Source organism: Ranitomeya variabilis, chromosome 7 (genome assembly GCF_051348905.1).
Source record: "Ranitomeya variabilis isolate aRanVar5 chromosome 7, aRanVar5.hap1, whole genome shotgun sequence".
Taxonomy (NCBI): Eukaryota; Metazoa; Chordata; class Amphibia; order Anura; family Dendrobatidae; genus Ranitomeya; species Ranitomeya variabilis.
The window spans coordinates 204,644,516-204,661,909 of record NC_135238.1 but is presented as its reverse complement, the minus strand read 5'-3'; the positions used below and the strand labels follow the sequence as shown (position 1 = coordinate 204,661,909).

General features: G+C 42.7%; 1 protein-coding gene across 11 annotated transcripts in view; it reads left to right on the top strand.

Moving 5' to 3' along the window:
• Positions 1-659: 659 nt before the first annotated feature.
• Positions 660-17,394, top strand: part of DYNC1I2 (dynein cytoplasmic 1 intermediate chain 2) — a 118,173-nt gene continuing 101,438 nt past the window's right edge. For 2 of the 11 annotated variants that reach the window (XM_077272719.1, XM_077272711.1), the window contains exons 1-3: positions 761-873; positions 4,528-4,575; positions 15,966-16,083. In XM_077272719.1, the coding sequence (XP_077128834.1) occupies positions 15,976-16,083 (108 nt within the window). In that variant the 5' untranslated portion in view covers positions 761-873; positions 4,528-4,575; positions 15,966-15,975. Of the gene's footprint in view, positions 886-4,527; positions 4,576-15,965; positions 16,084-17,394 lie in introns of all 11 variants that reach the window. The other 9 variants (XM_077272712.1, XM_077272708.1, XM_077272713.1 and 6 more) reach the window with 8 other exon arrangements.

The following is a 17,394-nucleotide window of genomic DNA, read 5'->3' as shown; positions in this document are numbered from 1 at the left end:
GCCGCAGCATGAATGCAAGAAGAGGACGTCATCTTAAGATGGGAGGCCCCGGACCGCGACGCCCTTCGGACCAGAACCACCCCTGGGTGAGTATAATATATAACCTCTTTTTCTCATCTTTCAGGATACATTGGGGGCTTATCTACAGCATTACAGAATGCTGTAGATAAGCCCCTGATGCTGGTGGGTTAGCACACCTTAGATTTTGGGGGTGACGGGTTCCCTTTAATGATAATTCTTTATAAAAGGCCCAGATCATAATGGCGCTTCAGATTTTATTGCGGCCCTTGGAATTGGTTCAAAATGACAGTGTGGCCCCTGGAAAAAGAAGAGGTTGCAGACCCCCAGCCTTAGAGGGTCCTCCGCAGTCTGTACAAGGAAGCAGCCATAGTGCCATATATGTAAATTAATTTTACTTTGGCCACCTCTCCCCTTTTTCTGGTGGCCTCTCTGACAGGGTTGCCCACCCTAAGCCATAACTATCAATAATGACATCACCGAACATTCACATTTTGTAACCAAAGAGTTGGCAAAACCACATGTCACTAGGACAACGGCTATAAAACATGTCCCCTATCCGAATAATAATGCGATATGTTTCCCGGAGACCAACGCCCATTATAGCCTACGCTCATATCCACAGTAAAATGGCTCCTGCTGTGGAGACACACAGGAAGCATCTGTGGCGCGCTCTAGTACTTAGCGTCCAGTTCTCCTGTGGGATGACGTCATTGCAGCTGCGCGCTGGGTTTTTTGTCCGGTTTGGGTCTCCGTACAGCATCAGTCATTCGCAGTGTATGTGGCCGGTGTCGGGCGGGGTGCACAGGGAAGACAGGGTGGTGACGAGATTGGACCCGGTGGGGGAGACGTGAGGTTGGTTATTCGGTGGGTATGGGCGATAGGCTGGCAGGAGGGTTCACACTGAGGCCTTGTTATTGTCACATTGTGGCCGGGTGGCGCAGCACTGCGTCTATTATGGGCTATGACCTGCTATGTATAGGGTACCACAGGTACCAGCATGCCCTGACAGCTGTTGTTCCTGTATCTTGGAAAGCTGGGTGGCAGCACTGATGCTAGGGGAGGTCACTCTGCTTTCCCGGACACCCTGTGTGCAGGTCTCGTCCATCTCCTTGCTATTTCTGCCTTTCTGGGTGGATGTGACATTCTGGGATACGGGAGAGTTGTGTCCTGCCCTGTACGGTGGCCGTTACATTGGCCCCAGGGGGCTCGGTGCGGCCCCTGCGGACGGCACCTGTTATCTAGCGATGCATCCATGCTCAGCGTCATATTCAGGACAGGAAAGCATCTAGGGAATGATTTTCCGCTGCTGATTTGCATGTGGAAAAATCCGCCGTGTTTTACAATGCCAGAATTACGGGTGATATTTTAAGAAATCGCATCCACACTATCCGACAGAAATAAACATTGCAGCGGATTTAGGCTATGTGCACACGTCAGGATTTCTTGCAGAAATTTTCCTGACAAAAATCCGGACATTTCTACCAGAAATCCGCATGCGTTTTTTTTTGCGTGGATTTTACGCGGATTTTGCACTTTTTTTGGGCGGAATTATTGCGGATTTCTCCTGTCACTCCAAAATCATGGGAAATCTGCAAAAAATGCGCAAAAAGAATGAACATGCTGCTTTTTTTTCCGGATTGCGTTTTTTATGCGGAAAAAAACACATTTGCACAAAAAATGCGGAATGCATTCTAAATGATAGGATGCATCATGTATGCAGATTTTGTGCAGAATTATAGCGTTTTTATCAGGGAATTCCACAAAAAAAACGCAAAAAATCCGGACGAAATCCTGACGTGTGCACATAGCCTCAACATTCAGTGCAAAAGATGAAATCTGCAGGACATTCACATGTGGCGCTCAGCCTTCTGCATGGAAAAGGGGGGAAATCAGCTGTAAAAATCCGCTATGCGAAAATCCTCGTGGATGAGATTGGTGAAATCTCTCCTTCTCTGGCCCTGTGCTCCCCACACAGGAAACCTGCAGCATTTCTGTATGGGGCCACATTCACATGGCGTGCTCTTGAGGTGGCTCAATGCAACCGGTTTTTCAGCAGAGACCGATGCAGGAACCTTTCTTTTTTCTGATTGGTTTGGAGCAGATTCCATTAAGATTCGCTGAAAAGAAGTGAGATGTTTTATTTCCACTTAGTGTTCACACGTTCAGTATTTCGTCAGTATTTTACATCAGTATTTGTAATCCAAGACCAGGAGAGGAACAATCTGAGGAAAAGTATAACCGAAACATATGCTCCACTTCTGTGTTTATCACCCACTCCTGGTTTTGGCTTACAAATACTGATGTAAAATACTGAACGGGTGAATGTGGCTTTAAGAAAAAAGATGCTTGAAAAATTCTACAAAAAACCAATATGGATGTGTCTATGTCCAAAAGACACAATGTGCATATATCCTTAGGTCAGGTTCACACGTTCTGGATTTATCACCCACTCCTGGTTTTGGTTTACAAATACTGAAGTGGAGCATATGTTTCTATTATACTTTTCCTCTGATTGTTCCACTCCAGGATTTGGCTTACAAATACTGATATAAAATACTGAACATGTGCACGTGGCCGTAGGGTTTGTTCACACTGATGTTTTTTTGTTTATGGAGCAGAAATTCTCCAAATCTTTAAACAAAAAAACTTGGAGTTTTCACTCCAAAAACTCAGCGAATAGACTGTGCACATACGTTTAGACATCATTGTGTCCGTTATTCACGTACGTGCCCATCATAATCTGTCGATGAATTCACCAGTGGCAGATTTGTTGCTAAAATTTCTACAACTGGAAAGTGCCCTCCACACACGTGATTGGGTCCATTTCTACAAACACTGTTCGAATGAATCAGTTTACATCAAATCAGCTGTGTGTGAATTACTCTTATGGGCTTTAGTGGCAGTAAAAAAAAAAAAAAAAAATTCTGAAAACATAAAATGTTACAAATAAATTAAAAAAAAAGTAGGATTCTTTTTTAATCTCTCAGTGCTCCGGTTCCTCCAATGCTTCCCGATACCCCGCAGGCCACTATTTTCTCTGCAGATGTTCCTTCTAAGTGGTTTTGTTAGCTGATTTTTCTTTTTTCTGCAAAACCCATCATTGTCATTGGTTCAGCATTTTAGCAGTTCCATAGAGAGTACATGGGGCAGTGGTGCTCATGCTTCACTTAGACCAGGTTTGGGGAATCTTTTTTTCTGCCAAGGGCCATTTGGATATTTATTTCATCCTTCAGGGGCCGTACAAACTTCGCCCACAAAGTGCATCCTGACTCTGGCACTGGTTTCAGGATGTGCGGAAACGCTGAGTTGTATTTTCCGCAGCATGTCAATTCTGCCTGCGGAATCCGCAGCGTTTTACACTTGTTCCTGTATAAGAATCCGCAGGTGTAAAACCGTAGGTGATATCCTCGGTAAATCCACTTGTAATCCGCAGGTAAAACGCACTGCATTTTATCTGTGAATTTTTCAAAAACGGTGCTGAAAAATCCGCATACGAATCCACAACGTGTGCACATAGCCAAAATAGTTCGGATTATCCCTTCAACCTAGTGTATTTGCTTTCTGTAATATGATTTTCCATCTGCAAATCTGTGTGCAAATTCCACATTGCATCCACCATGTGTGCACATGGCCCAACGTGCAGGTGAGTTTCTTGTGGCTCTGGCTAGTTCAGAGGTTTTGTGCATTTATATATGCCATTTGGTTTGCCAGATTTGGAGTAGTGTTAATCAGTTGTGCTTTTTTTTTTTTGGTATTCATTGTTTTTTTTTTGTTTTTTTTTTACACCAAATTATTTTAAATTTTACACACGGTTTATGACTTTTGTACAAAATAAAAATTGCTTCTTATTTTTGTGTATGACCCATCTAGCAGCTTTAGTTCAGAAAGTCATACCTGAAAAAAGGCGTTTTTTGCAGAAAAAATAATTATCATGCATAAAATCCCTTTTAACAATTTTTTTAAAAAGTCACAATTGATCAATCAATCACCCAAATACATCTGGAAACCCCAAATTTTGCTCACTATGACGAACATTTACAGTAAATAATTAAAAAAAAAAATACTCCAGGAGAACACACGCAAAATCTGCCTTAAAAAAGGCACAAATTAGAAGTAGAATTAGTTGCAAATGAAAAACAGGCAAAAAAAGGCAGAAATGCAACAATGAATCGGACCCATAGAGTTAACAGGTCGCAGTGGGTGTGATGGCCGGCCGTGCAGACGGGTGCTCAATACCACACCATTCCCATTATCTTTGCAATAGGTGACAGGTCATTCCCAATAATTTAGCAAAATGTATGTTGCTGTGCTTGGTAATTAATGATGGGCAGTTGCTGCTCTGTGCAGAAAATATATATATATATATATATATATATATATATATATATATATATATATATATATATATATATATATATATATATATATATATATATATATATATTTAATTTGTATATTATGTATTCTGAATGCACGTTATGACAGGTATTTTTTTTGTCTTTTCAGTCGAATAAAAGCTTGAATTCCTTCCTTTTCTTACTGGAGGATTGCAAGGTAAGTGTTTGCTATGTTTGACCTGTGCCATTAATTCTCATCTTAAAGGCCTATTCCCGCCCAAAAAGCAGGTTACACCTTATGCATTGGATAGGAGATAACTTGCTGACCATGGGAGTCCCCGCTGTTAAACACCCAGGGATCCTAAGATTGGGGCCTTGGAGCTTCATCTTGAGGCCTTCACTCCATTCTTTGTTTATGGGACTGTCAGACACAGCCGAGCGCTGCACTCAGCACTCAGGCAATGAGTGGGGTGGAGGCTGAGTGCGCTCACCTCCGCTCCATTTAGTAGAACGCTCCATGGCCTGATCTCGCGATCACTAGGGTTTCTAGCCATTAGACCCCCCCAGAGAGCAGAAAGTTATCCCCTATCCACTGGATTTTTTTCTGGCAGTCCCATAGACAATGATTGGAGTGGTTTTTGCATGCACAGCCATTGATGCATTCCAACAGACATTTTGGAGCCCTGTACGTAGCATTACTGGGGGGAGAGGCCCTGGTATTTTGGACCCCTACATGGATATCCCACATCTCCCATTCAAGTAAAGCATTGTGATTGGGAGACATGATGCCCCTAGGAGTCCCAGCGGTGGACCCCTACCAATTCAGCAGTCATCTATCCTATGTATAAGTGACATATGACTGGAATACCCCTTTAAGGTGAACACTTCTGTGCCGTACATGGAGGGAACAGGTCGGTCACTGTTGCACATTCCCTGAATGCTTTCCTCCTCTCCTCTGCGTCTGGCCATGTAAATCTGTAATTATTGCTTCCTTTTGAAGATTCACCTTCCATCCTGTCTACGTGATAATGATCCGTCGGCGCTGTCGAGTAATAATGGTTTTCCAGTAACATATTCTTTGATGTCTCTAGAATAAAACTGTTCTGCCCCCACCGGCTGTAACATAAGAGCTTTACATCCTGCAGACTTACTGCACATTGCCGTAGATTAGTATAAGCGATGTTCTCTGTTTGTGTCTACATTGGAAGCTCAGAGATTCATGGATGAAACATTAAAAAAAAAAGAAATAAATTGCCTTTAAGAGAGGATATGGGACCTATAAACATGCAACTTAATAGGCTATGAATGGTGACGGCTCTGGTCCTTGGATGAGCGTATTTTAAAGGGAAGCGATCATCAGAAAATGATGAATAATCATTTTTTTATGCTACTTGCAGTTATTTTTTTTTATATCTCAATTTAAAAAAAAAAACAACAAAATTAGTGATCTTGCAATTTCTCACACTGACCAATGGGCCTTTTTTAAGTCTAGTACTTCCTGTCCTTTTAGGAACAGTTTTCAGCAGGCTCCTTATCATCAGAGACAGAATTACAATGACAGGTAACACCTCTATGCACAGCTGGTAACACAGGATCCACCAATCACAATAGGCGAACTCACAGCTCATCTCCTCCCTTTACAATCTCTTTTGCACACGCTCATTAAATGCTTCAGTACAAAAGATAGGCATTGCTAATTTACATGTGCATTTCCTGAATCAACAGGAAGTTAGAATCTAAAAAAAGCTCTAGTGGCCAATGTGAAAATTGCAATTATTATTTTTTTTTTTTTTAATACAGATTGTGATATATTAGTGAAAAACTATTGCAAAAAACAATAAAACAAAAATTTTTCGCACAAAATCCGTGCTTAAACAGTAACTTATTTTCTGAGCATAAATTGTATTTAAAGGGTTCTTGTCTCCTCGTTCATGCTGTTCGAACCACAGACAGTCAGCAAGGACCAATCCTTTAACCCATTAACGACCGCCGATGCGCCTTTTAACGGCGGCCGCTAAGGGTACTTAAACCACAGCGCCGTTAATTAACGGCGCTGTGGAAAAAGTGAATAGCGCCCCCCAGAGTTGGATTTTCTCTGGGGTCTCGGTTGCCAAGGGTAGCCGAGACCCCAGAGAACATGATTCGGGGGGTTTTTACCGACCCCCGAGTTGCGATCGCCGGTAATTAACCGTTTACCGGCGGTCGCACATCGGAGGACAGAGAAATAGTGTCCCCGATGGCCCCCAATAGCCCCCCAATACTCACCTATCTCCACCGGTGCTCCTCGTGGCTCCCGATGGGCGCCGCCATCTTTTTTCCGGGAGAAAATGGCGGGCGCATGCGCAGTGCGCCCGGCACACGGAAGATCTTTGGGGTCTCGGCTGCCGGGGGTAGCCGAGACCCCAAAGAACATGATCGGGTCGGTTTTTACCGACCCCTGTTTTGCGATCGCCAGTAATTAACTGTTTACCGGCGACCGCAAAAAAAAAAAAAAAAAAAAAAAAGCGAACTGTAATTCTCTGTCCTCTGATGTGATCGCACATCAGATGACAGAGAAATAGGGGGATTCGGGGACCCTATCATACTCACCCGGTGTCCCTGGGTCCTCCTGCGTCTTCTCCGGCCGGCTTCTTCCTCGGCAAAGAAAATGGCGGGCGCATGCGCAGTGCGCCCGCCATCTGCTGCCATCTGCCGGCCGGCAGGAGAGACGAGTTGGGGCTAAAATTAGGGTTAGGGTTAGGGCTAGGGTTAGGGTTGGGGCTAAATTTAGGGTTAGGGCTAGGGTTAGGGTTAGGCTACTTTCACACTAACGTTTTTTGGCTTCTGTCGCAATGCGTCGTTGGAGAAAAAACGCATCCTGCAAAAGTGCTTGCAGGATGCGTTTTTTCTCCATTGACTTGCATTAGCGACACATTGCGATGGATTGCGGACCGTCAGCACAAAAAAACCGCTACATGTAACTTTTTTTGTGCGACGTGTCTGCCATTTCCGACCGCGCATGCGCGGCCGGAACTCCGCCCCGCCTCCCCGCACCTCACAATGGGGCAGCGGATGCGTTGAAAAAACAGCATCCGCTGCACCCGTTGTGCGGCGCTTACAACGCTAGCGTCGGTACGTCGGCCCGACACACTGCGATGGGCCGAGTACGACGCTAGTGTGAAAGTAGCCTTAGGCTTCTTTCACACTTGCGTCTGTACGGGGCGGTCTCAATGCGTTGGCCCGACGTACCGACGCACGTGGTGAAAATTGTGCACAACGTGGGCAAGCGGATGCAGTTTTTCAACGCATCCGCTGCCCAGTCTATGTCCTGGGGAGGAGGGGGCAGAGTTACGGCCACGCATGCGTGGAAATGGCGGACGCGACGTACAAAAAAAAGGTTACATTGAACTTTTTTTGTGACGACGGTCCGCCAAAACACAACGGATCCAGTGCACGATGGACGCGACGTGTGGCCATCCGTCGGTAATACAAGTCTATGGGCAAAAAAGGCATCCTGTGGGCACATTTGCAGGATCCATTTTTTGTACAAAACGACGGATTGCGACGGATGCCACACGACGCAAGTGTGAAAGTAGCCTTAGGGTTAGGGTTGGGGCTAAAGTTAGGGCTAGGGTTAGGGTTAAATTTAGGGTTAGGGTTGGGGCTAAAGTTAGGGTTGGGGCTAAAATTAGGGTTAGGGTTGGGGCTAAAGTTAGGGTTAGAGTTGGGATTAGGGTTAGAGTTTGGATTAGGGTTGGTATTAGGGTTCCGTTTGGGATTAGGGTTGGGATTAGGGTTACGTTTGGGATTAGGGTTACGTTTGGGATTAGGGTTGGGATTAGGGTTAGGGTTGGGATTAGGGTTAGGGGTGTATTGGGATTAGGGTTAGGTTTGAGGTTAGGGTTGAGATTAGGGTTAGGGGTGTGTTGGATTTAGGGTTTTGATTAGGGTTATGGTTAGGGTTGAGATTAGGGCTGTTTTGGGGTTAGGGTTGTGATTATCGTTAGGTTTGTGATTAGGATTATGGATCGTGTTGAGATTAGGGTTAGGGGTGTGTTGGAGTTAGGGTTGGAGTTAGAATTGGGGCGTTTCCACTGTTTAGGTACATCAGGGGGTCTCCAAACACGACAGCCAATTTTGCGCTAAAAAAGTCAAATGGTGCTCCCTCCCTTCTGAACTCTGCCGTGCGCCCAAACAGTGGTTTACCCCCACATATGGGGCATCAGCGTACTCGGGATAAATTGGACAACAACTTTTGGGGTCCAATTTCTCCTGTTACCCTTGTGAAAATAAAAACTTGGGGGCTAAAAATATTTTTTGTGGGAAAAAAAAATATTTTTTTATTTTCACTACTCTGCATTATAAACTTCTGTGAAGCACTTGAGCATTCAAAGTTCTCACCACATATCTAGATAAGTTCCATGGGGGGTCTAGTTTCCAAAATGGGGTCACTTTTGGGGGGTTTCTACTGTTTAGGCACATCAGGGGCTCTCCAAACGCGACATGGCGTCCGATCTCAATTCCAGTCAATTTTGCATTGAAAAGTCAAATGGCGCTCCTTTGCTTTCGAGCTCAGCCATGCGCCCAAACAGTGGTTTACCCCCACATATGGGGTGTCGGCGTACTCAGGACAAATTGTACAACAACTTCTGGGGCCCATTTTCTCCTGTTACCCTTGGTAAAATAAAAATTTGGAGGCAAAAAGATCATTTTTGTAGAAAAAATTTGAATTTTTTATTTTCACGGCTCTACGTTATAAACTTCTGTGAAGCACTTGGGGGTTCAAAGTGCTCACCACACATCTAGATAAGTTCCTTAAGGGGTCTAGTTTCCAAAATGGTGTCACTTGTGGGGGGTTTCCACTGTTTAGGCACATCAGGGGCTCTCCAAACGCGACATGGCGTCCGATCTCAATTCCAGCCAATTCTGCATTGAAACAGTCAAACGGCGCTCCTTCTCTTCCAAGCTCTGCGGTGCGCCCAAACAGTGGTTTACCTCCACATATGGGGTATCGGCGTACTCAGGAGAAATTGCACAACAAAATTTGTGGTTAAATTTCTGTTTTTACACTTGTGAAAATTAAAAAAATGGTTCTGAATAAAATGTTTGCAAAAAAAAGTTAAATGTTCATTTTTTTCTTCCACATTGTTTCAGTTCCTGTGAAGCACGTAAAGGGTTAATAAACTTCTTGAATGTGGTTTTGAGCAGCTTGAGGGGTGCAGTTTTTAGAATGGTGTCACACTTGGTTATTTTCTATCATATAGACCCCTCAAAATGACTTCAAAGGTGATGTGGTCCCTAAAAAAAACATGGTGTTGTAAAAATGAGAAATTGCTGGTCAACTTTTAACCCTTATGACTCCCTAACAAAAAAAAAAATTTTGTTTCCAAAATTGTGCTGATGTAAAGTAGACATGTGGGAAATGTTATTTATTAACTATTTTTCGTGACATATGTCTCTGATTTAAGGGCATAAAAATACAAAGTTTGAAAATTGCAAAATTTTAAAAATTTTCGCCATATTTCTGTTTTTTTCATAAATAATCGCAAGTAATATCGAAGAAATGTTACCACCAACTTGAAGTACAATATGTCACAAAAAAACAATCTCAGAATCAGCGGGATCCGATAAAGCGTTCCAGAGTTATAACCTCATAAAGTGACAGTGGTCAGAATTGTAAAAATTGGCCCGGTCATTAAGTACCAAATTGGCTCTGTCACTAAGGGGTTAAGCCACGTTCTCACAATGAGTTTTTGATGTTGCAGATTTTCTGCACATATTAAATTAGGTACCTTGCTTTTTTTTCATTGCTTTTTCAGTGCATTTTTCTTTTTACATGCGTTTTTATTGTGCTTTTTTGAATATTTTTGGTACGTCCTGTTTTAAATAAAGCTGCCTTTTTTTTTCTTTTTTTTTTTTTTTATTCTTCCTCGTATTTGTCTTTGACCAATCTTTAGGCTATGTGCCCACGTTGCGGATGTAGCAACGCCTTGGACGCAGCGTATTTTCGCTGCCTTCTATTAAACGCAGGTAAATCCACATGTGCGGATTTACTGCATTCAATACATTCTTTTGATGTAATTTCTCTTGCCGAGATTCGTGTCTCTGCAAGAGTAATTAGCATGTCGCGGTCTTGAAAGACGCTCCTCATGTCAGTGTCTGCGGGTGATCCGCAGGCGCACATAGACACATAGTGGACGTGCGATTTCTTGAAATCCTATCCCTATGCTGTAATATTTGGCCGCTGCGGGTTTGACGCTACATGAATGCACAACGTCAGTCCCGCAGTATTTTTAGTGTTTCCGCAGCGTAAATGCAAATTATTATTTTTTTTTTACTTCTGATTTTTTTTTTTTGCATCTAATCAAGTCTATGTGGAAAATCTGCACATAAAACTCAGCGCACCCGAAGACAAGTTGACATGTTCTGGATTTAAAAAACGCACTGCAATTTGGATTATGCAGCGTAAATAAAAATACAGTGCTGTCTATGTATCTATCTATCTATGTATCTATCTATCTATCTATGTATCTATCTATCTATGTATCTATCTATCTATGGGTTATCTCGGGGTGTATGACTCGGCATGGGTTATCTCGGGGTGTGTGACGAGTCTGCAGCGGTGGAGACAGCGGCATTGTCGGGCACTCAATGCCCTCCTTTGTGTTTGAGGCATCCAGCTGTACATGTGTGCAGGGCGCCATGTCAGTGTCTTTCCCTCATTTTTCCGGAGTTGGTTATTTCACTGTGTTTTGTTTTCTAGATTTTGTGTTCAGTTTCTGAGGTTTCCCATAGTGTGTCAGACATAAAGCAGGTTCATATTATTTTGTCACTGGAGAAAATTGTATCAATGATGCTAATCGCACTCTGATCAGACTGTGATCCAATTTTCTTAGATGTGAAGAAGACGGAGAATGAAGTCTCCATTGTGTCAGATCGTGGAAATCGAACTGCACTCGGATGTCATCTGAATGCAGTCTGATATTTTTCATGGCCGAGCTCAATCCGAGGATAGGATGAAACTCTGGCTTGCATCGATTTTTGTCTTCAGGCAGTCTCTGTCCTATGAAAAAATTGGACAAGTATAGAGATGGCTAGCACACGATCAAGGGGAGTAAGGTGCTAGTGAACGGGAAGTAATCCCATCAACATAAATAAGTCTATAATCACTGCACACTTTGCAACAAGGTTTATGCTTCCAAATAATGTGTGTTTTTATTATAAATGAAAAGGCGACAAGTATAGACGTTTCGGCCACTCTGTGGCCTTGATCACTGTGTCGCGTAGTCTAAATGTGTCACTGAGTGATGTTCGAGCGTCCTGGACCAGTAAGGGTCAAACTCTGGATAACACCAGCAAATATGGTGAATGCACTTTCTTTGGTAAGGTGCAATAGTAGATCTGTATGAGCCCAGATAGTATAGATGCCAACCGGCAAATATAGTGGATGTGCCCTCTTTGCGCAATAACGGAGCTGTATGAGCTCAGAGTCCGGGCAAGGCAGGTGCCGATCAGGACCGGATACAGGGTTGTAGGGGTGCTGGCACAGCTGTGCCTTAGCAGTGGGACGCGTCCCACTGCTAAGGCACAGCTGTGCCAGCACCCCTACAACCCTGTATCCGGTCCTGATCGGCACCTGCCTTGCCCGGACTCTGAGCTCATACAGCTCCGTTATTGCGCAAAGAGGGCACATCCACTATATTTGCCGGTTGGCATCTATACTATCTGGGCTCATACAGATCTACTATTGCACCTTACCAAAGAAAGTGCATTCACCATATTTGCTGGTGTTATCCAGAGTTTGACCCTTACTGGTCCAGGACGCTCGAACATCACTCAGTGACACATTTAGACTACGCGACACAGTGATCAAGGCCACAGAGTGGCCGAAACGTCTATACTTGTCGCCTTTTCATTTATAATAAAAACACACATTATTTGGAAGCATAAACTTTTCTATGAAAAAATTGGACATGTGCATGGCCCCATAGAATAAAATTTGGTCCAAGTGTGATCCGATGTTTTGTCGGATTGCGCCTGGACTAATAATCCGGTCCTCTGCACCAGCCCGTAGACTGTGCCCCTTGTGAGCCAGCACTGCCATCATGCTACGTGCAAGGCCTCAACTTAGTAGGGATTTTCTGGTATTTTAATTTATGGTAATGTATTGCTTCTCATATGGTGCCATCCATGCCTATGTCAAGGCTGCAGCCAATCACTGGCCTCAGAAGTCATGCTGATATGTTTGACACCTAAGGACAGTGATTGGCTGCAGTGGTCACATGTACATAGACCGCTTACCATCCCTGCAGGAAATAAGCAGAGACTTTCAGGGACCATTAGAGCTGCAACACTGGAGCCAGCGGGGGAATAAACGGATGAGTGTAGGTCACTTCTATTTTAAAGAGTTGGGGTAAGGTTTGAAGAATTAGGAAAAACCTTTGTTTACATTTACTCGGCCAATTCAGCCTTTTCGTTTTGCAAGTTTTTCTTTGGTACTTTTTTTTTTTTTTTTGTTGCATTATTTATGTTGGCGACAGACCGTATTGCTGGTTTCTCTGAAGTCTCTTCCCATTTCTGTTGCGTTCCTTGTCCCTCTCTTCAGACGGTGTCTGCGTTTTAAGCCCGATGTGTCCTGACAAGTTCCAGGAGGCGATACCTGGGAGTGAGACGCTGGGGGTTATTAGGCTGGTGTGTCGCTACCACCTCAGTTACTCAGGAGCTACACTTCATTTTTTTGGACTCCTTTCTGGGTCGTGTGCAGTGACGTTCCCAGCCTTGTACACGAGCGTCCATCCCCTTTTGCCGCAATGACTCCCATTTCTTTTATTTTGTGGATGTTTTGAAAATGTGGAGCCTTTTCCTGTTACATTTTTATATAGTTTTTGGAGAAGAATTTTACTTTATAAGACTTCATCCTAGATAGGTTACAACGGAATAAATCCTAATAGAAGTGACATGTACAGTGCCGTCAATTCTTTTTTTACAAGTTCAACGAAACCACAAACTTTTAATATTCAAGCGTTTTATTGTGGTTATTTAATTACAACTAGTGTTGTATAGCGGGGTTTTGCTGGTGAACAACTGTATAACAAGGAAAATAAACCTCCCTTGTTGCCCGCAGCAAAATTTATATATATATATATATATATATATATATATATATATATATATATATATATATATATATATATATATGTGTATATATACATACATACATACATACACATATATATATATATATATATATATATATATATATATATATATATATATATATATATATATATATATTATATTTATTTAAGTGCATCTGCCACCAGATATCACAATGCAAACTGCGTATATTAATAAATGGATCTCGGTCCTGATGAGGCTGGTGCACTTATCACCCTGAAGATCTAATTCCTAATGGTTGTATAATCCTGGTGATAACATAACAGCTAGAGTTTATTTTAATATTTGGTGTGAAAAGTTAGCAAAAAATGATTTATACAGCCATCACCTGCCTCTAACAGCAACAGAGCTAGCTTCGGTCACTGCTGTTTATCCACTTTAATGGCATTATCATTTTTGACAGCGGCTTTTAAGGGCCATGATCGTGTTGGTGCATCCATTCTTGCACTTGTTTCCCCCTGTGATTGTGTGGTTCCGATGTGTTGCATTGATAGTCGAGTGCCTTTTAAATGCCCCTGTCTCTGCCACCTTTGTGCCTTTAAAAAAGAAAAAAAAAAGGGTGGTTTAAAAATAAAGTAACGTCATAAAATGTTGACATGCAAGTGTTAGGAGACTTATAGGCCATGTAATGCTCTTTAAATATGCAAATATCTTACTGAGCAAGGAAGAGGACAGGAACTCTAGTGCGACCTATTGGAAGTAGTGATCCTTAACGTCACTATCGACTCTTTAACGAGCCTTTACACATGACTTAGGATAAAAGCCAAACCAACATCTCAGTTTATAGACACATCAGGGTGTTGCCCCTCCTCAGTGCAAAGCATGACAATCTGATTTGGCTGTATGAGAGGCCTCTGGTGTCTAACTTGTAAGGTTTCTTCTTGTGGAGAGTGACGTGCTTTGCATTGAGTGCTCACATACGGCCATATCAGATCTCATACGTTGCACTAATGAGGGGCAACTTCCCTGAAACTTGTCTACAAATTGAGATTCTGGCTTTTATTCTAAGGGTACTGTCACACAGTGCAATTTTGATCGCTACGACGGCACGATTCGTGACGTTCTAGCGATATCGTTACGATCTCGCAGTGTCTGACACGCTACTGCGATCAGGGACCCTGCTGAGAATCGTACGTCGTAGCAGATCGTTTGAAACTTTCTTTCGTCGCTGGATCTCCCGCTGTCATCGCTGGATCGTTGTGTGTGACAGCGATCCAGCGATGCGTTCGCTGGTAACCAGGGTAAACATCGGGTTACTAAGCGCAGGGCCGCGCTTAGTAACCCGATGTTTACCGTGGTTACCAGCGTAAAAGTAAAAAAAAACAAACCGTACATACTCACCATCTGATGTCCGTCAGGTCCCTTGCCGTCTGCTTCCCGCTCTGACTGTCTGCCGGCCGGAAAGTGAGAGCAGATCACAGCGGTGACGTCACTGCTGCGCTCTGCTCTCACTGTACGGCGGCGCTCAGTCACAGCAGGAAGCAGACGGCAAGGGACCTGACGGACATCAGATGGTGAGTATGTACGGTTTGTTTTTTTTTTTTACTTTTACGCTGGTAACCACGGTAAACATCGGGTTACTAAGCGCGGCCCTGCGCTTAGTAACCCGATGTTTACCCTGGTTACCCAGGGACTTCGGCATCGCTCCAGCGCCGTGATTGCAAAGTGTGACCGCAGTCTACGACGCTGGAGCGATAATCATACGACGCTGCAACGTCACAAATCGTGCCGTCGTAGCGATCAAAATTGCACTGTGTGACAGTACCCTAACTCCTGTGGCAAGGCTCGTTAAAAGCTCAATATTGACTTTTAGGATCGCTGCTTCCAATGGGTGGCGCTAGAATTCTAGTTCCCTTTTCTGAAGAGACAATTTGCTAAAGTAGTAATAACAGGTTCTTAAATTTATATATATATATATATATATATATATATATATATATATATATATATATATATATATATATATATATATATATATATATATATATATATATATATAATTATTTTTTTTGCTATTGTGAAATAACACATTTGGTATAGCCACACAACTTAATGTCCAATTATCAAGAAATATTACATTTATATATGGTAAACACTGAAAATAAAAATCTAAATGTCAGAATTGCTGTCGTTAGGTTGTCAAAAAAAAAAGTTAGAAAGCGATCAAAACATCCCGAATAACCAAAACAAAAAAACAAAAATGACATGTGTATGTGTCAGATATATATCAGACAACTGACTATGGACTATCATTAGCTAAACATAGGAGGAAACGAGCGCCCTTTCAGCATAGGTACGTGCAGCATATGTGTTTCCATTTTAGTGTTAAAGTCCCAATTTTCTTCCTTTTCTAACCTAAAGAAGAGAATGGCTGCAGTGGGGACACCGCACAATGCGAGTTGTCCTGTATCACATATCCAACTTATTAAAATCTTATTTTTCTTTGTCCAGGTTCCTCGCCATGTCTGACAAAAGTGAACTGAAGGCCGAGTTGGAGAGAAAGAAGCAGCGTTTGGCTCAGATAAGAGAAGAGAAAAAACGGAAAGAAGAAGAAAAGAAAAAGAAGGAGGTAACGGGTTGAACTGAAGTATTGTTCTCACTGTCTTAGATGGCTTAATGGCTCTCCTGACATTAATTTAGTATGTTTTTCTGTTCCTCTGCTAAACTTCCTGAAAATGTATAGATAAATGAATAACTGTGCTATTTCTTATATCAATGGGGTGGGATCCTACACATACTTATCAATCAATGCTAAATTGTCAGACAATCTTTACACACCAACAAATTGTCTAAGGAATTGGTGAAACCCACTTTATTCATACAATTCCAGGAGAGGCAACAAAGGATCAACACAATGCGGAGTTTTAAAAAATATCAAGAATTATCTCATGGAAAATACATCTACTTTCTAAAACGGACATGACAGGAGACGTGACGATTCTTCTGACCGGTCTGTTTCGATATATACTTCTATTATACTTCTATTTCCTATTAAATAATTCTGGAACATTTTTTTTCTTAGAATTGTGCATTGAGGCCGATCCTTGTTTATTCCACCTGTAAATGTATGACTATAGTGAATGAAGGCGTCACTGTGCCCCCAAGTCCCCAGAGGAACCAATTCATTTTCACCGAGGTCCACATCCAGATTCTGGTTACCTTCAAAGGGCCACGTGTAATTGTAAGGGTTCATACAGACATCCGTCCAACATGGACTGCAGTGCACGGACTATAACGTGCGGTCCCTGGGTGGTAGGGCTAAGAAACCTGTGCCAGACTCAGAGGCCAAGATTGACTGCTTCATATGCTAAGTACTGTCTGCGTTTTCCATGATTCAAAGATGGAACCACACAAAAGTGCTGGCTGAGTGCATTCACGGCGTGCGCGCTGGCTGAGTGCGTTCAATAATTTTTGATGTGTCATTTCTCATTATTACACATAACATAATTTATGGACATCTTTGGTGATTTTCTTTGCCTGTGTAGATTGGATGGGTTGTTGCCGACATCGGTGATAATTTCATGTCAATTGCACCTTTAGAAATACGTAGAAAATTGGGGACGACATGTTCAATACTTATTTCACCCGCTGTATGTGTAGTGAGCAGCGCCATGAGTCTATGCAGTCACTGGGCGAAGCCTCTCCCCTAAATTCTCTAGGTACCCCACGGCTTAGTGACATGGATGGGATATTACACCTGATGGCTCAGGGATGCAGAACCTTGTTTGGTCAAAGGGCCACATAGGTTCAGTATAACAATCTGGGGGCCACACTAAAAATGTAGGGAGTTTGCCCTTCTGTGACACGTATGGAACATCTAAAGTATATATAATAGGGGCAAATTCTATCAGACATTGATTTATAGGGCTTTTCCCTCCAT